Here is a 27,593-nt window from a genome sequence, read left to right on the forward strand (position 1 = left end):
CTCCGGTTTCCTCCCACACTCCAAAGACGTGCAGGTTTGCAGGGTAATTGGCTTGGTATGAATGTAAATTGTCCCTAGCGTGTGTAGGATAGTGTTAATGTGCGGGGATCGCTGGTAGGCGCGGACTCGGTGGGCCGAAGGGCCTGTTTCCGCGCTGTATCTCTAAACTAAAAGGGTTGTGACCTGAAACGTCATCTATTCGTTATCTCCAGAGATGCTGCCTGACCCGCTGAGTTACTCCGGCACTTTGTGTCCATCAGTTAGAGAAACGGAGACCATCTTCAGCAATCCAGCCAAGTAGGCAGTTGTTAAAGATTGTTGAAGAGAAACTGGCTATTTGTCATTACAGAGTGGTGGCAAATCCTGACAATGGTTGCATGTCTCACGATGGCAACAGCAGCTTTCAGATTGAGATTGATAGCCTTAGTCACTGTAACCATTTGAAGCTGTTAACTTAACGTTTTGTTCGTGAACATGGGAGTTAGGCCATAAAATCTTCTTTGCTGAAATCACCCTTTTATTTGCTTTTGCTCAAAACCTGTGCACATTCTCTCGATTTAAAATCGGGAAAATCTGGAAGATCGACAGATCGAGTTGATGGAGAACTGAAGGAGAAAATAAAATGAATTGAACAGGGAGGATCGCATTACCTCGGTACACGCGATGGTAATAGACGAGGAAACACTTTTTCACACAGAGGGTTGTGAGTCTGTGGAATTCTCTGCCTCAGAGGGCGGTGGAGGCCGGTTCTCTGGATGCTTTCAAAAGAGAGCTAGATAGGGCTCTTAAAGATAGCCGAGTCAGGGGACATGGGGAGAAGGCAGGAACGGGGTACTGATTGTGGGTGATCAGCCATGATCACATTGAATGGCGGTGCTGGCTCGAAGGGCCGAATGGCCTACTCCTGCACCTATTGTCTATTGTCTAAACTAACAAATGAAACCAAACTGCAAGCACTGATGGCATGGTCATCTGCCGGTGAGAGTGGTGGAAGCTGGGACGATCTCAATGAAATTGGATGAACATGTGAGATACATTTTGTGATGGAGCAAAGCGGTTGGGGCAGCGGTAGAGTCGCTACCTCACGGCGCCAGAGACCGCGGGTTCCATCCCGCGGGTTCCATCCCGACTGTCTGTACGGAGTGAAGGTGACTCGACTATATTGTTCCGTAAGGGAATGGAATAAACTAGACACCAATATAGTCAAATCACCTTCACTAGACAGTTTTAAGGGGCACAACACATCCAAGTTGGCGATATGCAGAGTACTGCCCTGCCGACTACAAATACAGAAGGTTCAGAAGGCGTTCTCCCCGTGACCTGCGTGGGTTTTCACCGATTTCCTCCCACACTCCAAAGACGTGCAGGTTTTGTAGGTTAATTGGTGTGTGTTGAGTAGTATGGGACAGTATTAACGTGCGGGGATCGCTGGTCGGTGCGGACTCGGTGGGCCAAAGGGCCTGTTTCCGTGCTCTATCTCTAGACTAAACTAACTGGATGTACAGGTTGAAACAAGGAACTGAAGATGCTGGTTTATACCAAAGGTAGACACAAAGTGCTGGAGTAACTCGGCGGGTCTGGCAGCATCTGCGGAGACATCTTCTTTTTCTCCGTTGATGCTGCCTGTCCCACTGAGTAAAGGGCCTGTCCCATTTGGGCGTCATTTGCGCGTCACGCAGATGGCACGCAAAGATTTTGTACATCCCGAAATCCACGCGGCGACCCAGGATTTTGGGATGTAGAAAATCTTCGTGAGCCATCTGCGAGATGCGCAAATGACACCCGTGGGACAAGCCCTTTACTCATTCACACATTACGACGCAAGACCCGAGCGTCGTGACGCACCATGCGCTCATCACGTGAGCGTCACAACGCCCGCGTCGAACGTCGTGGCGCGTAAATGACACGCAAATGACGCCCAAGTGGGACAAGCCCTTTACACCAGCGTCTAGAGTATCTGTGCATTGCTCCACAGAGTGTTGCCATGAACTCTGTAGGCCACATGGCTTCTTGCCAAGACATAGTGACTATTGGACCCTGAGAATTTGCCACAGAGCCATGTACACACAGGGAAGACAGATCACAACGCATGCCCCTGGGAAATCTCAACTCGAACGGGCATTAAGAAAGAAATGGTCAACAATCAAATCATAGCAGCCCTTGTGTCCCTTGACCAGAATAAAATGCCTTTAACACTGGCACATTTTTCAAATAAATATCTTTATTGGAATATTTATATTCGCAAACAGGCTCAAGAACCTGAACTGCACAAAATTTTATATTTGCATATAAATTGTTTGCAGAAAAACATTTGCTTAAAAGGCTCACATAAATTGCATTAATATAACTTTTGTTATTTCTTCCCCAGAGACCCAAGAATCAATGAATGTTTATTAACTTCCTTTTACTGATCTTCGTCCTTTGCTGTGTCAGGGTCACCATTTTGAAATAGTGTGCAGAGAAGATGAGGCTCTGATTATAAAGAATTTGGAAGAACAGTCCCAGCCTGAAATGTAACTCATCCTTTTTCCCCCAGAGATGCTGCCTGACCTGCTGAGTTACTCCAGCACTCTGTGAAACATCACCTATCCATGTTCTCCACAGATGCTGCCTGACCCGCTGAGTTACTCCAGCACTCTGTGAAACGTCACCTATCCATGTTCTCCACAGATGCTGCCTGACCCGCTGAGTTACTCCAGCACTCTGTGAAACGTCACCTATCCATGTTCTCCACAGATGTTGCCTGACCTGCTGAGTTACTCCAGCACTGAGGCTCTGATTGCCCCTTCAGTAAGAATGACTTGAATCGTTGAAATTGCCAGTTAAAGTCAGAGCCATGGTGGTAAAGGCTACAGTGTGGTAAAGGCCCTAACCAAAAAAACCTCCGACCAACATGCCCCATCTACACTAGTCCCACCTGCCTGCGTTTGGCCCATATCACTCTGCACCTGTCCTATCCATGTACCTGTCCAAATATTTCTTAAATGTTGTGATAGTCCCTGCCTCAACTACCTCCTCTGGCAGCTCGTTCCATACACCCACCACCCTTTGTGTAAATAAAAGATTCCCCTCAGGATCCTCTTAATTCTATCTCCCCATCGCCTTATACCTATATCCTCTGGTTCTCCATTCTGCTACTCTGTGTGTTTACCTGATCCCTCTCATGATTTTCTACAGGGTCCATATAATTGATTTACATTTACAGATATATGATTTACATTTGGGAAGAAATTAGGTGTGCTTCCCATTTTTGTTCTCTGTCTACTGTTTAAACTGATTGATTGTGGAGAGATCTATTGGATTCAGTTTTTACGACCCCCCCTCCCTCCCCCCCCCCCCCCCCCCCCCCCCCCCCCCGCTCTCACAGTCAAATAATTTACAAGTGTCCACCTCCACAACTCACCTGTGAGTGTTGGACACTTCAGAGAGTAGCCAAGGGCATTCTGGGTCCGCTGGAGCCACTCTGAATCAAGAGTGCCAAGTTAACGGTGGCGCAGCGGTAGAGTTGCTGCCTTACAGCGAAATGCAGGGCCGGAGACCCGGGTTCGATCCCGACTACGGGTGCCGTCTGTAGGGAGTTTGTACGTTCTCCCCGTGACCTGCGTGGGTTTACTCCGAGATCTTCGGTTCCCTCCCACATTCCAAAGACGTACAGGTTTGTAGGTTAATTGGCTTGGAATAAATTTAAAAATTGTCCGGTATAAAATTGTCCAACTTCCAGTATAGTCCCTGGTGGACTCTTCAGAAGGTACAAGGTACAAGGTATTGACAATGGAACGATGAAATTCTTACATGCAGCAAACTAACAGGCCCATAAACGCAATGCACACAGTTGCAGGCAGACACAGAATGCTGGAGTTAATATCCCTGTCCCACGGGTACGAGTTCATTCCAAGAGCTCTCCCGAGTTTTAAAAAATATCAAACTCGTGGAAAGCATGGAGAATGAACGTAGCGGGTACGTCGGAGCTCGGGGACGTCTCTTAGCGGCTCGTAACGCTAACGGCAGGTACTCGGGAAGACTCGCTTACGGCAGGTTAGCACGGGAAGACTCGTGAAGATTTTTCAACATGTTGAAAAATGTCCACGAGAGACCCGAGTACCGACGAGTGGCCATTACCGTAAATCTCCGCGTTCGAATCAGGGCAAACCCGGGGAGAGCTCTTGGAATGAACTCGTACCGTGGGACAGGGGTTTAACTCAGCGGGACAGGCAGCATCTCTGGACTGAAGGAATGCGTGACGTCTCGGGTTGAGACCCTCCTTCAATCATAGTTGAGTTGACTTTATTGTCACGTGTACTGAGGTACAGCGAAAAGCTTTTGTTGCGTGCTAACCATCCAGCAGAAAGACTATGCATGATTACAATCGAGCCGTCCACAGTGGACAGATACATGATGAAGGGAATAACGTTTTCTTGGTTCTTGGTTTCTTGGTCCTCCAAAATATTCCAAATGGAATTTAAACTGGAGGTGGTGAAGGGTTATTAAGCCAGAAAGGGTTATTGGGAAGAAAGAGCTACTTTAAATGTAGTTGCATCTGGTTGGGTAACTATAGTTGGGTGGAGATTATTCCATGCTTTAATTGTGCGGGGGAAGAACGAATTGCTGTACACATCTGTCTTTGTAGCTGGGATCACAAATTGGATCGAATGCCCTCGTCTGCTCCTAATTGGTTTGGGTTTGGTGTAGGTCTTGTAGTCTATGTCGAGCTGACCATTTAACATTTTGTAAAATGTTTAGTGCAAGATAAAGTTCCAGTAAAGTTCGATCAAAGATAGAACAAGAGTCTGGAATATAGATAATATATATTTTTTAAAACAACAAATTAATAACTGATAATTGGGAGCTGAGAACCCACATCTTGGAACTATTGATTCTAGGTATATTGGTATTGGTGTATTGGGAAGAACATTGGCCATCAATATCCAAGGTGGTTTGAAACAATGGTTTGTAAAAAAAGATGTTCCCATCAATATCCTGCACAAAGCAATTGCCAGGTGTGGTATGGATTGTTGAAAACTGCATCTAATGCTCCATCTGTCTCACACGCAAGCAAGCAGATCAATTGAGAAAAAGATTTATCAAAACATTTAAAGGACATTTGGACAAGTACTTGGATAGGAAGGTTCCAGAGGGGCATGAGCCAAACATGGGCAGGTGGGACTGGACGGGGCATCTTGGTCGGCATGGGCAAGTTGGGCAGAAGGGGCTGTATGACTCTATGCCTGAGGAACGTGATGTTATTTCACACGGCAACTTACCATCTGCATTTCTTTAGCCAGAGGGCGGTGAATCTGTAGAATTCACAGTCGTGGACGGCTGTGGAGTCCAAGTCATCGGGTATTTTTAAAGCAGAGGTTCTTGATTGGCAAGGGTGTCGTGGGTTACGGGGAGAAGGCAGGAGAATGGGGTTGAGAGGGAAAGATAGATCAGCCGCGATTGAATGGCGGAGTAGACTCAATGGGCTTAGTGACCCAATTCTGTCTTATGAATGTCTTATGAATAAAAGGACTGGACAAGCTAGATGCAGGAAAAATGTTCCCAATGTTGGGCGAGTCCAGAACCAGGGGCCACAGTCTTAGAATAAAGGGGAGGTCATTTAAGACTGAGGTGAGCAAAAACTTTTTCACCCAGAGAGTTGTGAATTTGTGGAGTTCCCTGCCACAGAGGGCAGTGGAGGCCAAGTCACTGGATGGTTTTAAGAGAGAGTTAGATAGAGCTCTGGGGACTAGTGGAGTCAAGGGATATGGGGAGAAGGCAGGCACGGGTTATTGATAAGGGACGATCAGCCATGATCACAATGAATGTGGCTCTTGTGGCTAAAGGGATCAGGGGGTATGGAGAGAAGGCAGGTACGGGATACTGAGTTGGATGATCAGCCATGATCATATTGAATGGCGGTGCTGGCTCGATGGGCCGAATGGCCTCCTCCTGCACCTATTTTCTATGTATCTGTGTATCTATGAATGGCGGTGCTGGCTCGAAGGGCCGAATGGCCTCCTCCTGCACCTATTTTCTATGTTTCTATGAATTTATGAAGTTATGAAAAGATAACAGTCAATCCCTGTGTGACTCTGTCACTGTGAATGGGGGCTATTCTTCATGGGCAATGTTTTTTGATGCACTCTGAGTGGGATGCTGTACACTGTGTGTCTATGAGCGCCATTCAACAACTGACCCTCTCTTCACCAGGTCGTCCCACCACACACTCATCCTCGCCCAGCCACCCATTCGCCCAGCAGACCAGCGCCCATCTCTCATCGTCCAGTGTGAAAGACTACCAAATGCCGTTACTTGACAGCAGCATCTCACATCCAGCTCTTGAATCCAATGTCAATGAGGAGTTCGCCATTAACTCATACCTATTGCGAGCGGGGTCAGGTGCTCTGCAGCCTTCCAGCAATGGTAAGAACTTATTCTTGTACCTGCCTCTCTTAATGCTCACCGCAAGCTTGCTCTGTTGCCCGAAGTTATGGCGGCAACTGTTCCCCTTCGCGAAAACTTTGTGTTGCCTTTGTTTGCTGTTTTGTCCGATGCCGGGCCTTGTTCATCGTTAATAAGCAAGTCAAAGCCAAAGCATTATTGAAATTTCCGCCTGTTAATTGAATCAATAACTTATCGGAGGATTCAGTGGTCAACAGTTGTAGCTGGACACGATATTGGAAATCAGTATTCCGATTAGGAATACATGGTCTTTCTCATGCTCGTTCTATATTTAGCACTGTTGAATTTTCTCGTCCATTGATGACATTTTCCAAGACTCCCTTTTGTCGTTGAAGCTATTTCCTTTGTGGAATCCGTTTCCTTCGCTGCCATGATTGTGGCGGCACGGTGGCGCAGCGGGAGAGCTGCCGCCTCACAGCGCCAGAGACCCGGGTTCGATCCCGACTACGGGTGCTTGTCCGTACGGAGTTTGTCCGTTCTCCCCGTGACCAGCGTGGGTTTTCTCCGAGATCTTCGCTTGCCTCCCACACTCCAAAGACGTACTGGTTTGCGGGTTAATTGGCTTGGTATGAATGTAAATTGTCCCCAGTGTGTGTGGAGGATAGTGTAAGTGTGCGTGGATCGCTGGCCGGTGCGGACTCGGCGGGCCGAAGGGCCCGTTTCCGCGCTGTATCTCTAAAACTAAAACTAAACTAATTCAGAGTGCAGCTTGGAAAGAAATACAATGTTACTTCAAATCAAGCACCCATTACTCCATTGTGAAAATTCATTTATGGAAGGGACATCGATCAAGGCAGCAGGAGCACCTTTGACAAATGATTTGAAACTATTCAAAGCTAGCGGAAAATACGAGACGATACGATAGAACTTTATTTATCCCAGGAGGGAAATTGGTCTGCCAAGTCATAAAAGACAAGATACATCAGGGCTCAAAATTAGTGGTTGCCCGGGTGCCATTGACCACTCAAAGCGCCACCGGGCAACCTAAACACCGAGTCATTTTGCCCGGCTTGGCAACCAGATACTGGTTTGTACCGAAGATAGACACAAAAAACTGGAGTAACTCCACGGGTCAGGCAGCATCTCAGGAGAAAAGGAACACGACGTTTTGTGTCGGCGGTGACGGCTGTATTGTGTGGGAAAGATACTAGGTGCGGGGTGAGGAAGGGTCGCAGCGAATGACGGGCCCCGCACAGCGGCTCCATATCCTCCTCCTCTCGCCCGTCCTGATAGCGGACGCCGCGTGCTAATGCGCTAATGGCGCTTTCAATACAAACCCTCCCGCACGCCGAGGCCGGGAGGAGGGAGGGAGGGGGAGGCCTCAGCGTGCGGGAGGGTTTGTATTGAAAGCGCCATTAGCGCATTTGCACGCAGCGGCCGCTATCAGGGAGGAGGAGGCGATGGAGCCGCTGTCGCGGCCGCTGCTGCCGCTGTGCGGGGCCCGTCATTCGCTCCGACCCTTCTGAAGCAGCTGCACCAAAGATACTATAGCTAGAGGGTCTTTGAGCTGCACCGCTCGGCCCCGCACCTTGCTGTTGGCTGGCGGAGGAGGCAGGCGGTGGCGAGGAAATCCCAACGGCCAAGGCAGCGGGCGATGTTGTCCGAGGAGCACTCACCCGCCTCCCCCATCCATCCTGTACTGATCCCCCATCCATCCTGTACTAATCCCCCATCCATCCTGTACTAATCCACGCATTCATCCCGTACTGACCCACCCTCTATTTACCTTGCACCTTCCCCTCGTTCATCCTATAGTGATCCCCCATTCATCCTGCACACTTTCCGATCCATACTGTACTGACACCCCCCCCCATTCATCCTGCGCAGATCCCCCCCCCATCCATCCTGTACTGATCCTCCCATTCAAGAAGAATGGAGGGAACAGTCTGAAGAAGGGTCTCGACCCGAAACGTTGCCTATTTCTTTCGCTCCATAGATGCTGCCTCACCCGCTGAGTTTCTCCAGCACTTTTGTCTACCCCCATCCATCCCGTACTCATCCCCCCATTCAACACCACTGACATCCCCCGATGCTCTACCCTCACAATTTTATCTACTCCAACCAACACGTACTAATTCACCTGCCTCAATCCATCCATTCTGCACCGACTGCCTTCTAACCCCACCCCCGCCATCTATCCACCCCGCACTCATTCACACCCCCCCCCCCCTCCCTGACCCTATTGTCCTGGAAATGTCTTCAGAGTGAACATTGACTATGTTTGATAACGGAATGCAATCAAATGTGTTTTAATTCCCAATGTTATTATTTGTTTTAATCCATAAAGATGGATTAATTAAATTGTGAACACATGAAACATTAAAACTGCAGTGTTCGATTGTCACTGCTACCGTTGACACGTTATTACAGATTTCATTTTAACGGCAAATCAATGTCTTAATATGGAGTATCAGTACTGTAGTTATTTAATGAGCAACATTCACAACTATACGTACGCATATTTGTTACCATGGTCCAGGATTTATTGACACAGGTTGATCATACGCTGAATAATCCAACCACATTTTTGTTTGGAAGTGGAAAGAACTAATAGAAATTGCATTAATTGCAATGTGTAAAAAGAGTTGAGATACTGCCTTATAATTTTGCTGCATGTCATTGTGGTATATATCATGTCTTGATTGGTGAATATGTTTAGTTTGTGACTTTATTTGAAGCAGAAATAATATGCGAATGCTTCATTGAGTATAATTCCGACTGGTAACCAAGCACTTCGTCCGAGCACATTATCGCACGCGTCATGCAAGCCGTCTTAAATGACCACCTAAACTGTCATTTGGCAACTTAAAAAGCTGCCAAGGTTGCCCGGCTGGCAACAGGGAAAAAAAGTTAAGCGAGAGCCCTGGACATGAAACATGAGATTAAAGTGACGAGTGGAAAGGACTTCTCCTTGTGGACGGCGTGCACAGCCTAAAGTTGTAGGTCAACTTGTTCTATTTGGTCTGTTTGTTTGTGCACGCCGGGTTGATTGATTCAAGGTTCAAGTTCAAGTGAGTTTATTGTCATGTGTCCCTGTATAGGACAATGAAATTCTTGCTTTGCTTCAGCACACAGAACATAGTAGGCATTTACTACAAAACAGATAAATGTGTCCATATACCATAATATAAATATATACACACATGAATAAATAAACTGATAAAGTGCAAATAAACAGATAATTTGTTATTAATAATCAGAGTTTTGTCCGAGCCAGGTTTAATAGCCTGATGGCTGTGGGGAAGTAGCTATTCCTGAACCTGGTCGTTGCAGTCTTCAGGCTCCTGTACCTTCTACCTGAAGGTAGTGGGGAGATGAGTGTGTGGCCAGGATGGTGTGGGTCTTTGATGATACTGCCAGCCTTTTTGAGGCAGCGACTGTGATAGATCCCCTCGATGGAAGGGAGGTCAGAGCCGATGATGGACTGGGCAGTGTTTACTACTTTTTGTAGTCTCTTCCTCTCCAGGGCGCTCAGGTTTTCACGCGTAGTGAGGTACAGTGAAAAGCCTCTGTTGCGTGCTAACCATTCAGCAGAAAGACTGTACATGATTACAATCGAGCCGTCCACAGTGTACAGACACAGGATAAAGGGAATAACGTTTAGTGCAAGAATTGGTTCCAATAGACATTGAAAGGAGAATGAAACATGTTCAAAAGTTCGAGGAGCAGAATTAGGCCATTCGGCCCATCTAGTCTACTCCGCCATTCATTCATGGCTGATCTATCTTTCCATCTCCACCCCATTCTCCTGCCTTCTCCCCGTAACCCCTGACATTCAGAAGTTCAACAATCAGTGCAGGAAACTGGCACTACAAACTGAATTAGGGTCCAGAGCCGTAACGTCACCGATCCATGTTCTCCAGAGATGCTGCCTGACCCGCTGAGTTACTCCAGCACTCTGTGAAACGTCACCTATCCATGTTCTCCACAGATGCTGCCTGACCCGCTGAGTTACTCCGACACTCTGTGAAACGTCACCTATCCATGTTCTCCACAGATGCTGCCTGACCCGCTGAGTTACTCCAGCACTCTGTGAAACGTCACCTATCCATGTTCTCCACAGATGCTGCCTGACCCGCTGAGTTACTCCAGCACTCTGTGAAACGTCACCTATCCATGTTCTCCACAGATGCTGCCTGACCCGCTGAGTTACTCCAGCACTTTGTGTCTTGGTTCTTCCTAAAAATTCTTCTTTAGTTTAGCTTAGAGATACAGAGCAGAAACAGGCCCTTCGGCCCACAGGGTCCGTGCCGACCGACGATCCCCGCACACTAACAGAATCCTACACACACAACCCACTAGGGACAGTTTTTACATTCATACCAAGCCAATTAACCTACAACCCTGTACGTCTTTGGAGTGTGGAAGAAAACCGAAGATCTCGGAGAAAAACCACGCGGGTCACGGGGAGAACGTACAAACCCCGTACAGACAGCGCCCGTAGTCGGGAATCGAACCTGGGTCTCTGGCGCAGCAAGCGCTGTAAGGCAGCAACTCTACCGCTGTAGACTTATTTGCACTCACAGTTACATTCCACTGCAACAGCCAGGAACGTAGTAAACAAAAAACCTCAAAGAAAGGAGAAATGACCCAACTGCGTCCCTGGAGGATCCCGCCTTTAACCAGTTATTGCTGACCCTGTATTTTTTAAATAAAATACTGCATGAAAATGAATTAAATTAATTTTTGTATAGGCAAATCCTTCATGCTGGAATCGATGTTGTGACTATCTCAAATACCTGGAGGCTGGCTTCAAATCCAGGGGCTTGCTGGATGTGTCATAGAGTCGTACAGCACAAAAGTAGGCCCTTCTGCCCAAATTGTCCATGCTAACCAAGATGCCCCATCTAAACTAGTTTCATTTGATCCCACCTGTCCCATATCCCTCTAAACCTGTCCCATCCATCTACTTCGCTTGAACAGCTCACACCCCAGCTGTATGAACGTTGATATCTCTATTTTTGCAAGTAACTCCTGCATTATCTCCTCTCCCCTTCCTCCCCCCCACTCCCCCACCCCCCTCCCCCACCCCTTCCCTCCCTCCTCCCACCTCCCCTCCTCCCAAGTCCCTCCCTCCTCCTTACAAGCTCCACTATTTGCATCCTAGTATCCCTCTCGCAATCACACCTTCCCCTGCCCACAATGGACCCTGATGGTCTCCACCCTTCCTGAGGTCATGTGTTGCCTTCCCTGATTTGTTCTGCACTTTTCTCGGCAAAGTTTCTTACTCCTCCACCCCCCCACCACTCACCCCCCCCCCCCCCCTCCCGTCTCCTCCCTCTATCAGTCAGAAGAAGGGTTCTGACCTGAAATGTCACCCTGTTCCTTTTCACCAGAGATGCTGCCTGACCCGCAGAGTTACTCCAGCATTCTGTGTCTATCTTCGGCATCTGCAGTTCCTTCCTACACGACCTGCTCAAGCATCATTTAAATAGTCATAGTCATACAACATGGAAATCTGTTCGTACGATGGCCCTTTGGCCCAACTCATCCATACTGCCCCCATCTAAGGTAGTCCCATTAGCCTGCACTTGGCCCATTTCCTATCCATGTATCTATCTAAGCGTCAGAAAAGATTTACAAGGATGTTGACAGGACTAGAGGATTTGAGCCAAAGGGAGAGGTTGAGCAGGCTGGGTCTCTATTCCATGGAGTGCAGGAGGATGAGGGAAGGGAGATCTTTTTGGTCTCCAAATCTGAGGAAGGACATTATTGCCATAGAGGGAGTGCAGAGAAGGTTCACCAGACTGATTCCTGGGATGTCAGGACTGTCTTATGAAGAAAGACTGGATAGACTTGGTTTATACTCTCTAGAATTTAGGAGATTGAGAGGGGATCTTATAGAAACTTATAAAATTCTTAAGGGGTTGGACAGGCTAGATGCAGGAAGCTTGCTCCCGATGTTGGGGAAGTCCAGGAAAAGGGGTCACAGCTTAAGGATAAGGGGGAAATCCTTTAAAACCGAGATGAGAAGAACTTTTTTTCACACAGAGAGTGGTGAATCTCTGGAATTCTCTGCCACAGAAGGTAGTCGAGGCCAGTTCATTGGCTATATTTAAGAGGGAGTTAGATGTGGCCCTTGTGGCTAAGGGGATCAGAGGGTATGGAGAGAAGGCAGGTACGGGATACTGAGTTGGATGATCAGCCATGATCATATTGAATGGCGGTGCAGGCTCGAAGGGCCGAATGGCCTACTCCTGTACCTAATTTCTATGTTTCTATGTTTCTATCTTATAGAGGTGTACAAAATCATGAGAGGAATAGATAGGGTAGATGCACAGAGTCTCTCGCCAGGAGAGGGGGGAATTGAGGACCAGAGGACACAGGTTCGTGGTGAAGGAGAAAATATTTAATAGGAATCCAAGGGGTAGCATTTTCACACAGAGGGTGCTGGGTGTGTGGAACGAGCTGTCAGAGGAGGTAGTTGGGGCTGGAACTATTCCATCGTTTAAGAAACAGTTGGACAGGTACATGGATAGGACAGGTGTGGAGGGATATGGGCCAAGCGCAGGCAAGTAGGACTAGTGTAGCTGGGACATTGTTGGCCGGTGTGGGCGAGTTGGGCCGAAGGGCCTGTTTCCAGACTGTATCACTCTATGACTCTAAATAGGCATGGTCATTCAGCACGGAAACAGGCCCTTCTGCCCAACTTGTCCACGCTGACCAAGATGAATGAATGAAGGAATAAGTTTATTGGCACATACAAGGAATGTGCCTTGGTGCTCCACCCGCAAGTGACAACAATGACATACGGTGACAGTTAGGAATGACACATAAAACATTAAACATTAATAATAAAACATTATCGATTAAACATGTGAATTAAATAAAATACCAGAGCAAAGGGAGGCTACAGATTTTTGGTTATTGAGTAGAGCTACTACTCATGGATAAAAGCTGTTTTTATGTCTGGCTGCGGCAGCTTTGACAATCCGGAGTCGCCTTCCAGAGGGAAGTGATTCAAAGAGTTTGTGGCCAGGGTGAGAGATGCTCGATCTAAGCTAGTCCCGTAAGTTTGCATTTGGCCCATACCCCCTCCTCAACCTATCCTACCCATGTCCCAGGCAAGTGGTGAATCTGTGGAACTCTCTGCCACAGAAGGTAGTTGAGGCCACAGTTCATTGGCTATATTTAAGAGGGAGCTAGATGTGGCCCTTGTGGCTAAAGGGATCAGGGGGTATGGAGAGATGGCAGGTACAGGATACTGAGTTGGATGATCAGCCATGATCATATTGAATGGCGGTGCAGGCTCGAAGGACCGAATGGCCTACTCCTGCACCTATTTTCTATGTTTCTATGTCCCCGTTCAAGCGCCTTAGATATGCCAGTTCCCCACCACCTCAAATGGTGGTTCCGCGTATTCGATTATTTCAACAGTTCTGCATTATGCATAAGCGCATCGCTGATTTTAAAGAGGAAAAAGCTGGAAGTACACAGCGTGTCACTTGGCACTCGTTGGTGGAGAAACAGCATACACAACTCGCTCTCTGCCCGCAGTGTCTGCCGAGCCTGCTGTGTTCTTCCTGCGATTCTGCTTTCAATTCAGATTTACCCCCACTGTAGCGTCACATGGAGTCTGCACAGGTCACACATAACATGTTGTTGTCTGAACACAGCTCAAAGAACAGGATGATGAGCGTTTGGCGGCACTGGGCCTGCACTCGCTGGAGTTTTGAAGGATGACGGGGGGGACCTTATTGAATTGTACCGAATATTCTTCTTCTTGCGTATGGCGTGCACAGCCTAAAGTTGAAGGACAACTTGTTAATAGTCAATAGACAATAGGTGCAGGAGTAGGCCATTCGGCCCTTCGAGCCAGCACCGTCATTCAATGTGATCATGGCTGATCATCCCCAATCAGTACCCCGTTCCTGCCTTCTCCCCATATCCCCTGACTCCACTATCTTCAAGAGCCCTATCTAGCTCTCTCTTGAAAGCATCCAGAGAAACGGCCTCCACCGCCCTCTGAGGCAGAGAATTCCACAGACTCACCACTCTCTGTGAGAAAAAGTGTTTCCTCGTCTCCGTTCTAAATGGGTTACTCCTTATTCTTAAACTGTGGCCCCTGGTTCTGTACTCCCCCAACATCGGGAACATGTTTCCTGCCTCTAGCGTGTCGAAGCCCTTAACAATCTTATATGTTTCAATGAGATGCCCTCTCATCCTTCTAAACTCCAGAGTGTACAAGCCCAGCTGCTCCATTCTCTCAGCATATGACAGTCTCGCCATCCCGGGAATTAACCTGGTAAACCTACACTGCACTCCCTCAATAGCAAGAATGTCTTTCCTCAAATGAGGGGACCAAAACTGCACACAATACTCCAGGTGTGGTCCCACTAGGGCTCTGTACAACTGCAGAAGGACCTCCTTGCTCCTATATTCGATTCCTCTTTTTTTTAAGGCCAACATGCCAGTACTATTGTAACGTTTAAGAAACATTCTGAGGCAGGTTCAGATTGTTTAAATGAACAGAATTTAATTCAGACAGGTTCATGGGTATGAAAGGTTCACAGGGTTATGGTACAATGGGAGGTAGAGTTGCTGCCTCACAGCGCCAGAGACCCAGGTTCGATCCTGCCCACGGGTGCTGTCTTTACGGAGTTTGCACGTTCTCCCTGTGACCGCGTGGGTTTTCTCCGGGTGCTCCGGTTTCCTCCCACACTCCAAAGACGCGCAGGTACGCAGGTTAATTGGCTTTGGTATGTTGTAAAATTGACCCCAAGTGTGTGTAGACTTGTGTGTGGGGTGATCGCTGGTCGGTGAGGCCTCAGTGGGCTGAACTGCCTGTCTCCGCGCTGTATGTCTAAAGTCTAGTCTAAAGCCTAATGCAGTTTAGTTTAGTGTAGAGATACAGCACAGAAACAGGCCCTTCGGCCCACCGAGTCCGTGCCGACCAGCGATCCCCGCACATAAAAACTAGCCGACACACATTAGGGATAATTTACAATTTTACCCAAGCCCACAAATGTGTAGCTTCGCCCAACACCTCCGCTCGGTTCGCAATAACCAACCTGATCTCCTGGTGGCTCAGCACTTCAACTCCCCCTCCCATTCCCAATCCGACCTTTCTGTCCTGGGCCTCCTCCATGGCCAGAGTGAGGACCACCGTAAATTGGAGGAACAGCACCTCATATTCCGCTTGGGCAGTTTACACCCCAGCGGTATGAACATTGACTTCAACAATTTCAGGAATTCCCTGCTTACTCCTCCCCTTCCCAGCTCTCCCTCAGCCCACTGTCTACGCCTCTTCCTTTCTTCTTCCCGCCCACCCCCACCCTCACATCAATCTGAAGAAGGGTCTCGACCCGAAACGTCGCCTATTTCCTTCGCTCCATAGATGCTGCCTCACCCGCTGAGTTTCTCCAGCATTTTTGTCCACCCACGAACCTGTACGTCTTTGGAGTGTGGGAGGAAACCGGAGCCCCCGGAGAAAACCCAGGGAGAACGTACAAACTCCGTACGGACAGCACCCGTGGTCAGGATCGAACCAGGGTCTCTGGTATCCAGTATCGGTAAACAGCACGCATGTCTCGGCCCACCTTGTGAAGCCCTGACATTTTGTTAAGCTTTGATTCTGCGTTGAATCTTTTCATTTATTCTTTGTGTGTTTTGCGTTCATCAATGCGCTGGGTTGATATGTTGGGCAGACAACATATGTTATTGTTATCTCCTTCTCTCGCAACCAGTCAAATACCAGTGATTCCCCTCTGCTCCCACTCTGTGCGGTTGTGCGGAAATACATCACAGTATTCTCCATCACGCAGTCCTTCACAAAGCAACGTAACAGTGAACACTAGCTGGGTCTCGTAGCGTTGTCAGCTCAACTTAATTCGGGCTCCGCAGCAGTACAGTTTCTGCCTCGCAGCGCCGGAGACCCGGGTTACGATCCTGACCTCGGGCTGCTGCCCGTTTGTACCTTCTCCCCGTGACCGCGTGGGGTTTTTTTTCTCCGTACCGACAGCGCCCTCGGACAGGATGGAACCCGGGTCTCTGGCGCTGTGAGGCAGCAACTCTACCGCTGCGCCACCTTTGCCGCCCATCACAATAGACAATAGACAATAGGTGCAGGAGTAGGCCATTTGGCCCTTCGAGCCAGCACCGCCATTCAATGTGATCTTGGCTGATCATCCACAATCAGTACCCCGTTCCTGCCTTCTCCCCGTATCCCCTGACTCCGCTATTTTTAAGAGCCCTATCTAGCTCTCTCTTGAAAGCATCCAGAGAACCGGCCTCCACCGCCCTCTGAGGCAGAGAATTCCGCAGACTCACAACTCTCTGTGAGAAAAAGTGTTTCCTCGTCTACGTTCTAAATGGCTTACTCCTTATTCTTAAACTGTGGCCCCTGGTTCTGGACTCCCCCAACATGGGGAACATGTTTCCTGCCTCTAGCGTGTCCAAACCCTTAACAATCTTATAGCACAGTGATCATGTGCTCTCAATGATTTCTCCTTGGAAGAGTCTTGGCGTTTCTAAACCAGATTTAGTAAAAAATCTCTCCATCACCCGCGCACCATTTGTTCTTTCCATTGACTGCGCTGGAAGATCTCTTCGTCCTGTGTAATTCTCTATCACGCAATACACGCAGGCAATGTTTGCAGGATAATTGACTCCCACAGCTCACACGGACTAACCTTGGCCATTTGCATTCGATGAATGATTCACCACAGATCCTGGAGCAGACCGCTCGTGTCCACGCGGACAAGGAAAATAATGAGCTATGCCTCAACGATTTCTGTTTCTGCTTCTCTAATGAAACATGGACATCACTAGGAAGAGCAAAAATGTCCTGCCCATTAACTAATTGCCCTTGAAGAGCTGGTGAGTGGAAAGGTGTGCAGGACTCCAAATATAGATGAGAGTTTAGTTTAGAGATACAGCGTGGAAAAAGGCCCTTCGTCCACTGAGTCCGCGCCGACCAGCGATCCCCGCACACTAAGATTATCCGACGCATCGGAGAACATAGGAGAACGTACAAACTCCACACAGACAGCAGCCATAGTCGGGATGGAACCCGGGTCTCTGGCGCTGTGAGGCAGCAACTCTACCGCTGCGCCACCGTGCCATGTACCTTTACGAATTACTTCCACTGTGGTAATATGATATCCCAACTCACCTACTCAATGCTTTGACCGACGAAGGCAAGCACATCTACCTGCGCCAGTACTTTCATGAATCCATGTAACCCCGCGACATGTCACCTGTACGGTCGTGAGTAGCCAGTCGCCCAAAGAGTCGTGCCTTTTTCTGGATTTTCAACGCGTTGAACATTTTCGGCCACCTGCCGCGACTTTGACGGGTGCCGGCAGTCGCCGAAAAAAATCACGTAAGTGGGACAGGCCATTTAGAATGACCAAATTACTGACTGAAAACCTCCAAGTAATATTAATTTTATTAACTTTTTCTTGTTCATTGTCGTTTGAATTTCAGAGTTTTAAATCCCTTCCCGAATGCCTCCGCATTTGAGCGTTGGAATTTTTTTTTTGCCATTTAATATTACACTTTCTCCATTATATCTATCTCTTTTCTGTCCACGAGCCTAATCTCTTTCCTTCCGCTCGCGGCTGTATTCAACTCAATTATCATTTTCTCATTTCTCCCCAGTCCTTTATTCCTGTTTAGTTGCGTTTTTTAGTTTAGAGATACAGCGCAGGAAACAGGCCCTTCGGCCCACCGAGTCCGCGTTGACTAGCAGGGATCCCCGCTCACTAATAATAATAATAATAATAATAAATTTTATTTATGGGCGCCTTTCAAGAGTCTCAAGGACACCTTACAAAAATTGAGCATGTAGAGGAAAAACATGTAAGGGGAATGAAATAAATAGTAGAGACATGACTAGTACACAAAGTCTGCTATGACTATGACTAACACTAACACTATCCTACACACACTAGGGGCAATTTACATTCACACCAAACCAATGAACCTACAAACCTGCACGTCTTTGAAGTGCGGGAGGAAACCGATAATAGACAATAGACAATAGGTACAGGAGTAGGGCATTCGGCCCTTCGAGCCAGCACCGCCATTCAATGTGATCATGGCTGATCATCCCCAATCAGTATCCCATTCCTGCCTTCTCCCCTGACTCCGCTATCCTTAAGAGCCGCTATATTTAAGAAGGAGTTAGATGTGGCTAAAGGGATCAGGGGGTATGGAGAGAAGGCAGGTACAGGATACTGAGTTGGATGATCAGCCATGATCATATTGAATGGCGGTGCAGGCTCGAAGGGCCGAATGGCCTACTCCTGCACCTATTTTTCTATGTTTCTATAGCTCTCTCTTCAAAGTATCCAGAGAACCTGCCTCCACCGCCCCCTGAGGCAGAGAATTCCACAGACTCACCACTCTCTGTGAGAAATTTATTTTCCTGGTCTCCGTTCTAAATGGCTTACCCCCTATTCTTAAATTAAAGATCTCGGCAAAAAAACCCACGCAGGTCACGGGGAGAAGGTGCAAACTCCGTACAGACAGCACCCGTAGTCAGGATCGAACCCGGGTCTCCTGCACCGCGAGCGCTGTTAGATGCCCCTGTTGTTAACATAATGCTTACTAAAATACAAATGGAAACATTTCTAATTCTATATAATTATGCCTTAACTACCAGGTAGTTTACGCCTGAGATTATTGGTTTTAAAATTCAGTAGCTGTAAGAGAAAGAGTCTGGTGCCTGGCAGTTTGACTTAATGCAGGAGGGGATTTAGATTTTATTTTAACCTTATGAGATTGCATGATCTTGAAAGACCCAGTACGAGCGGCTGCTGGCTCGAAGGGCCGAATGGCCTACTCCTTCTTGCACCTGTTGCCTATTGTCTGTTGTTTAGCTCATACAAAGGTTTGATAGTAGAAGAAATGGTACATCATCAGTGAGAAACAATATAATTCAGGGTACACAAAAAAGCTGGAGAAACTCAGCGGGTGCAGCAGCATCTATGGAGCGAAGGAAATAGGCAACGTTTCGGGCCGAAACTCAGAAGGAAATAGGCAACGTTTCGGACCGAAACCCGGAAGGGTTTCGGCCCGAAACGTTGCCTATTTCCTTCGCTCCAAAGATGCTGCTGCACCCGCTGAGTTTCTCCAGCTTTTTTGTGTACCTTCGATTTTCCAGCATCTGCAGTTCCTTCTCAAACACAATATAATTCAGGGTTTGGACAAAGAAATAATATCATTTGAGATTTTTCCTGTTCCTGTCTATGCTTTTCATTGATTATCACATAAGAATTATCTCCCTGTCATAATCAAAGCTGGAATGTTGATTCCATCTTGTAGAAGCACCACCAGACTCTGGAACAGTTCAGTTTCAGTGTAGTTTATTGTCCCGTGTACCGAGGTACAGTGAAGAGCTTTTGTTGCGCGCTAACCAGTCAGCGGAAAGACAATACATGATTACAATCGAGCCGTTTACAGTGTACAGATACATGATAAGGGAATAACGTTTAGTGCAAGGTAAAGCCCGTTCAAGGATTGCCCGAGGGTCACCAATTAGGTAGATAGTAGTTCAGGACCGCTCTCTGGTTGTGGTAGGATGGTTCAGTTGCCTGATAACAGCTGGGAAGAAACTGTCCTCTGAATCTGGAGGTGTGAGTTTTCACACTTCTGTACCATTTCCCCAATGAGTGAGAGGGGAGAAGAGGGAGTGGCCGGGGGTGAGACTGGTCCTTGATGATGCTGCTGGCCGTGCCGTGGCAGCGTGAGGTGTAGATGGAGTCAGTGGAAGGGAGGTTGGTTTATGTGACGGTCTGGGCTGCGTCCACAATTCGCTGCAATTTCTTGTGGTCCTGGATGGAGTTTTACCCAAACCATGCTGTGATGCACCCTGATCCAATCCTCTCCATGCTGCCTCTGTTCTTCCCATCGGAACGGTCCTTCCATAAGCTAGGGTACTGTCCTGATTCTCCATCCCGACTCAGTGGGCTGAATGGCCTGTTTCCATGCTCTGGGTCTCTGTCTCTGTCTGTCTCTGTGTCTATGTCTCTGTCTCTGTCTCTCTCTGTCTCTCTCTCTGTCTGTCTCGCTCTCTCTCTCCCTCTTTCTCTCTGTCTGTCTCGCTCTCTCCCATTCTCTGTCTCTCTCCCTCTCCCTGTCTGTCTCACTCTCCCTTTCCGTCTCTCTGTCTCTCTCTCCCTCTCACTCTCTCTCTCTCTTCCCTCTCCCTCCCCTCCCTCTCCCTCCCTCCCTCCCTCCCTCTCCCTCCCTCCCTCCCTCTCGCTCTCTCTTCCATGATGTTACCTTGAGCTCATGAGACATTATAAATACAAGCCTCTGTTCGTTCCTTTTCACTCTGTGCCTGAAGCTGATTTGCCACCACATTTGGATTCCTACAGATAGTTCAGTGTAGATGTTATTAAATGCAATGCAAATTCACTCAGCTTTCAGGATCAGTGAGCAGAAGACAGTTTTGACAATGTGTAAGATATATCTATCAATATTTCTATGCCTCAGTATCGTCTTGTGTGCGTATAATTCAAACGGGTCAACATTGAGGTGCAGAAAACAAAGTATAGAAGTGTGAAAACGCACACCTCCAGATTCAGGACCAGTTTCTTCCCAGCTGTTATCAGGCAACTGAATCATCCTACCACAACCAGAGAGCGGTCCTGAACTACTATCTACCTCATTGGTGACCCTCGGACTATCAATGATCGGACTTTGCTGGCTTTACCTTGCACTACACACTATTCCCTTATCATGTATCTGTACTCTGTAAACGGCTCGATTGTAATCATATATTGTCTTTCTGCTGACTGGTTAGCACGCAACAAAAGCATTTCGCTGCACCTCGGTACACGTGAGAATAAACTAAACTGAAACTGCTGGAGTATCACAGTGGGTCAGTCAGCATCTGTAGTGTCAAACTCATGCACTGTAGAAACTGGCCCTTAGACCCAACTTGCCCACACCGGCCAACATGTCCCATCTACACTAGTCCCACCTGCCTGCGCTTGGCCCATATCCCCCCAAATCTGTCGTATCCATGTACCTGTCTAACTGTTTCTTAAACGTTGGGATAGTCCCTGCCTCAACTACCTCCTCTGGCAGCTCGTTCCATACACCCACCACCCTCTGTGTGGAAAAAGTTACCCCTCAGATTCCTATTAAATCTTCCCCCCCCCCTCACCTTAAACCGAGCTGTTCCTCGTTAGGGAGTAGAATGGAGTTATTAGGGAGTTAAGCAGCTGCGGAAACAAGAAGGCACTATTGTATGATAAGAAGGCATTACAGGAAGGTAGACAAAAAAGCTGGAGAAACTCAGAGGGTGCAGCAGCATCTATGGAGCGAAGGATAAAGGCAACGTTTCGGGCCGAAACCCTTCTTCAGGCATTACAGGACATCGGAATGTCCAAACTCAGAGAAACAATTCTTATCAGTGTTTCTCTAGCATATTAATACATTTGACTTAAAATGGCGGCTATAGCTAGAATAAAATGACTGCTACCGCGTTAACCCTTACATCCCTTTAGGGACGACAGATGGCACAATGGGCTAAGTGTTCGGCTGGCAACCTGAAGGTAGCCGGTTCGAATCCCGCTTGGAGTGCATACTGTCGTTGTGTCCTTGGGCAAGACACTTCACCCACCTTTGCCCGTGTGTGAATGTGTGTGAATGTGTGTGAGTGATTGGTGGTGGTCGGAGGGGCCGTAGGCGCAGATTGGCAGCCACGCTTCCGTTAGTCTGCCCCAGGGCAGCTGTGGCTACAGAAGTAGCTTACCACCACCGAGTGTGACTGAGGAGTGAATGAATAATGCGATGTAAAGCGCCTTGAGTATTAGAAAGGCGCTATATAAATCCCATCCATTATTATTATTATTATTATCCCTTCTCTCCAGAGATGCTGCCCGTCCCGCTGAGTTACTCCAGCTTTTTGTATCTATCTTTGGCTTAAACCAGCATCTGCTCAGCTGTCCCTTCCTCTCCTTCTTGCGTATGGCGTGCAAGATTATCGGACAACTTGTTCTATTTGATCTTATTATGATTGTGCACGCCGGGTTGATTGCATTCGTCGAAACAGGGCGGACCCCGTGAAGGTTGCAATCTCCCGCCCCTTGCTGTTCCTTCGTACACATTATAGCAGCATGTGGATTGTCCTGCATGAAGCTCATGACTTTCTCCTGCGAATCTACCAGACATTTCACATCTCCTTCGTGTTTAAAAGGGTTACTTTCATATTTTAAAATCAACTGCGCAAATATCGAGCCTGAGCTTTCATCTGTAAGTTAACGTATTGTCAACAATGCAATAGGAGATCATAATATTGTACTGAATCCATCACTCATTTGATATTCAGTCGGGTTTCGAACTTGGAATATTAAAATTTGTATAAGATGTTTAACATATTCATGATTTGTGAAGGGTGTTTCCCCATCTCTCAAATTCTTTATGTGTACGAACAATGAATTGCAGTCAGACATCGGCTAACCCAGTATCTCGACTACACTTCTTCCCACCCTGCTTCCTGCAAAGACTCCATCCCCTACTCACAATTCCTCCGTCTACGCCGCATCTGCCCCCAGGATGAGGTGTTCCATCGCGGGATATCCGTGAAGTCCTCGTTCTTCAGGTAACGGGGGGGTACCCCTCTACCAACGTAGACGAGGCTCTCACTCATGTCTCCTCGGTAACCCGCAGCTCCGCTCTTGCTCCCCCCCCAGTCGTAACAGGTACAGAGTCCCCCTTGTCCTCACCTTCCACCTCATCAGCCATCGCATACAACACATAATCCTCCCACATTTTCGCCACCTCCAACGGGATCCCACCACTAGCCACATCTTCCCATCTCCACCCATTTCCGCCTTCTGCAGAGACCGTTCCCTCCGCAACTCCGTGGCCAACTCGTCCCTTCCCACCCAAACCTCCCCCTCCCCAGGTACCTTCCCCTGCGACCGCAGGAGATGCAACACCTGTCCCTGTACCTCCCCCCTCGACACTGTCCAAGGACCCCGACAGTCTTTCCAGGTGAGGCAGAGGTTCACTTGCACCTCCTCCAACCTCATCTACTGTATCCGCTGTTCCAGGTGTCAACTTCTCTACATCGGCGAGACCAAGCACAGGCTCGGCGATCGTTTCGCTGAACACCTCCGCCCAGTCCCGCCTAAACCTACCTGATCTCCCGGTGGCTCAGCACTTCAACTCCCCCTCCCATTCCCGCACTGACCTTTCTGTCCTGGGCCTCCTCCACTGTCAGAGTGAGGCCCAGCGCAAATTGGAGGAACAGCACCTCATATTTCGCTTGGGCAGCTTACACCCCAGCGGTATGAACATTGACTTCTCTAACTTCAAGTAGCACTTGCTTTCCCTCTCTCTCCATTCCCTACCCCTTCCCAGTTCTCCAACCAGACTGATTGTCCCAGATTTCATTTTATCTTAGTCTTCAGTCTTCATATTCAGTCTTAGAATGAACGGGAGGTCATTTAAGACTGAGGTGAGAAAAAAAAGGTTTTCACCCAGAGAGTTGTGAATTTGTGGAATTCCCTGCCACAGAGGGCAGTGGAGGCCAAGTCACTGGATGGATTTAAGAGAGAGTTAGATAGAGCTCTAGGGGCTAGTGGAATCAAGGGACATGGGGAGAAGGCAGGCACGGGTTATTGATTGGGGACGATCAGCCATGATCGCAATGAATGGCGGTGCTGGTTCGAAGGGCCGAATGGCCTCCTCCTGCACCTATTGTCTATGTTTCTATGTTTTTATCTCTGTTTGCTTTGTTGCCACCTTCTCCTGACTAACAACGATCTATTCTACGTTGCCCCTGAACTTCATCCCTTTTGATATCTTGTTTTCACATCTGACCCTTCCTTATCTCTCCTTTCCCATTCCCCCGATTCTCAGTCTGGAGAAGAGTCTCGACCCGAAACGTCACCCATTCCTTCCTATGACCTATCCATGTTCTCCACAGTTGCTGCCTGACCCGCTGAGTTACTCCAGCATTTTGTATCCATATTTGGCGTAAACCAGCATCTGCAGTTCCTTCCTACACAAGGAATTGCAGATGTCGGTTAATACAGAAAAGAACACAGAGTGCTGGAGTAACTCAGCGGGTCAGGCAGCATCTGTGGAGAACATGGATAGGTCACGTTTCACAGAGTGCTGGAGAAACTCAGCGGGTGCAGCAGCATCTATGGAGCTAAGGAAATAGGCAACGTTTCGGGCCGAAACCCGTAAGGGTTTCGGCCCGAAACGTTGCCTATTTCCAGAAGGGTTTCGGCCCGAAACGTTGCCTATTTCCTTAGCTCCATAGATGCTGCTGCACCATAACTCAGTGGGTCAGGCAGCATCTGTGGAGAACATGGATAGGTGACGTTTCACAGAGTGCTGGAGTAACTCAGCGGGTCAGGCAGCATCTGTGGAGAACATGGATAGGTGACGTTTCACAGAGTGCTGGAGCAACTCAGCGGGTCAGGCAGCATCTGTGGAGAACATGGATAGGTGACGTTTCAGGTTCACACCCTACTTCAGAGTTATCCATGTCCCCCACAGATCTGTAGGAAGGAAGCGAAGATAGACACAAAAAGCTGGAGTAACTCAACGGGCCAGGCAGCAGCTTTGGAGAAAAGGAACAGGTGACATTTCGGGTAGAGGCCCTTCTTCTGCTCCAGAGATGTTGCGTGACCCGCTGGATTACTCCAGCACTTTGTGTCATTTTTTTAACTCTTGATGAGCTATGACTTCACAAGCCTCACACATGTTAATCAAAGTGGCCATTTGTAATTTTATGAACCATACTCACGAGTTCCGCAGCAGCAGATGCTCTGAGACATCAAGTTGCCTGGTACTGAGGAGATGAGCTACAGGGAGAGGTTGGGCAGGTGGGGACTGTATTCCTTCAAGTGCAGGAGGCTGAGGGATGATCTTGTTGAGGTGTAGACGAAAGAGTGTTTAATTGTCAGATGTGCCTATAAACGGAAGGATTACTTACTTACGTACTGCCTATTATGCGTCCTGGCATGAAGGTCTTCCACTCAGTAGTGTGTATTCCTTCAGTTGCTGTTTCCGTAACATATGTGTTTTACGAGACAGGGTTGTTAGCCCCGTGCTCAACCCCCAACCTGGAGGACCATTGCTGATAGAATGGAGCGGCTGGGCTTGTACACTCTGGAGTTTAGAAGGATGAGAAGGGATCTCATTGAAACATATAAGATTGTTAAGGGTTTGGACGCGCTAGAGGCAGGAACCATGTTCCCGATGTTGGGGGAGTCCAGAACCAGGGGCCACACAGTTTAAGAATAAGGGGTAAGCCATTGATAACGGAGACGAGGAAACACTTTTTCTCACAGAGAGTGGTGAGTCTGTGGAATTCTCTGCCTCGGTGGAGGCCGGTTCTCTGGATGCTTTCAAGAGAGAGCTAGATAGGGCTCTTAAAGATAGCGGAGTCAGGGGATATGGGGAGAAGGCAGGAACGGGGTACTGATTGGGGATGATCAGCCATGATCACATTGAATGGCGGTGCTGGCTCGAAGGGCCGAATGGCCTACTCCTGCACCTATTGTCTATTGACCAGTGGATCGCTCTGCGTCTCGCCTCTACCCTTCCACCTGTCCAGCATGGGAGACCCTAACAGGAGACGAATCTCCCGCTGGTGTAGCTCTAGGGGTCACTGAGACACACAAGCTCCCCGACCACGACAAGGTTGCAATCCAACGGGGAGAAACGGAAGGATGACATTTCTTTTCATCAGACTGAAAAATGGTCTCGACCCAAAAACATCACCCATTCCTTCTCTCTAGAGATGCTGCCTGACCCGCTGAGTTACTCCAGCATGTTGTGTCTTCAGTACCCTGTTCCTGCCTCCTCCCCACATCCCTTGATTCTGCAGTGAAGAAAGCGAATGGTATGTTAGCATTCATGGCAAAAGGATTTGAGTATAGGAGCAGGGAGGTTCTACTGCAGTTGTACAGGGTCTTGGTGAGACCACACCTGGAGTATTGCGTACAGTTTTGGTCTCCAAATCTGAGGAAAGCCATTCTTGCCATAGAGGGAGTACAGAGAAGGTTCACCAGACTGATTCCTGGGATGTCAGGACTTTCATATGAAGAAAGACTGGATAGACTCGGCTTGTACTCGCTAGAATTTAGAAGATTGAGGGGGATCTTATAGAGACGTACAAAATTCTTCAGGGGTTAGACAGGCTAGATGCAGGAAGATTGTTCCCGATGTTGGGGAAGTCCAGAACAAGGGGTCACAGTTTAAGGAAAAGGGGGAAATCTTTTGGGACCGAGATGAGAAAAAAAAATTCACTCAAAAAGTGGTGAATCTGTGGAACTCTCTGCCACAGAAGGTAGTTGAGGCCAGTTCATTGGCTATATTTAAGAGGGATTTAGATGTGGCCCTTGTGGCTAAAGGGATCAGGGGGTATGGAGAGAAGGCAGGTACAGGATACTGAGTTGGATGATCAGCCATGATCACATTGAATGGCGGTGCAGGCTCGAAGGGCCGAATGGCCTACTCCTGCACCTATTTTCTATGTTTCTATGTTAGCCCTAAGAGCTAGATCTAACCCTCTCCTGAATACATCTGTCTGGTGCTGGAAAGGCAGCAACACTACCTGTGAACATGTCGCAGCGAAAGTCACATGTCTGCAAATCCTAATCCCAGATGCAGGACATCAAGGTGACCTTCACATGAAGGAAGAGTGGGTCAGCCTAGGGTCCGGTGCAGTGCGTTCCCCCCCTGTCCACACCTGGGCAATGTACAAACATAAAACCAGTGTGTTTCGACCATCCATATTGACGCAGTTTGAGTGTATTTGGAATGTAACTGGTGGGCAAATTGGAAAAAAGAATTGAAATAAGCAACAAGAACTCATGGGAGAAATCCCAGGACTGGCTGAGAGAATATGTGTCTGAAGATGATGCTGTCGGCTCCAATTAGCATCAGCTGCTTTTATTCTTAGTCCGATGTGGAAGGTTTAAAGATGTAGCATCAATTTTCAAATATTGGTTTGCAATGCTTTATTAATCAACGGATGATGAGGGCGGAATATCTTTGGAAAGAGCATCACCAATTAACACTTGTGATCATCTCCGCAGGGGAAGGGTGTTTTGCTGTGGACTTTCTGTGGATCAGTTTTTCTCACATCATCAGCTTTTAGTGCTACATTTGGTTGTGATGGCTTTCTTTATTGAGCAGTATTCGCTGGGCAAGGCGGCAATGGATGG

The 27,593-nt window shown here is 48.1% G+C and overlaps 1 protein-coding gene across 5 annotated transcripts in view; it reads left to right on the forward strand.

The window, feature by feature from the left end:
• tenm2 (teneurin transmembrane protein 2) overlaps positions 1–27,593 on the forward strand; it is a 1,259,968-nt gene that overhangs the window by 916,179 nt on the left and 316,196 nt on the right. For all 5 annotated transcript variants that reach the window (XM_033029203.1, XM_033029204.1, XM_033029205.1 and 2 more), the window contains one exon: positions 6,193–6,405. In XM_033029203.1, coding sequence (XP_032885094.1) covers positions 6,193–6,405 — 213 coding nt within the window. The remainder of the gene's footprint in view (positions 1–6,192; positions 6,406–27,593) is intronic.

This window comes from Amblyraja radiata, chromosome 11, assembly GCF_010909765.2.
Source record: "Amblyraja radiata isolate CabotCenter1 chromosome 11, sAmbRad1.1.pri, whole genome shotgun sequence".
Taxonomy (NCBI): Eukaryota; Metazoa; Chordata; class Chondrichthyes; order Rajiformes; family Rajidae; genus Amblyraja; species Amblyraja radiata.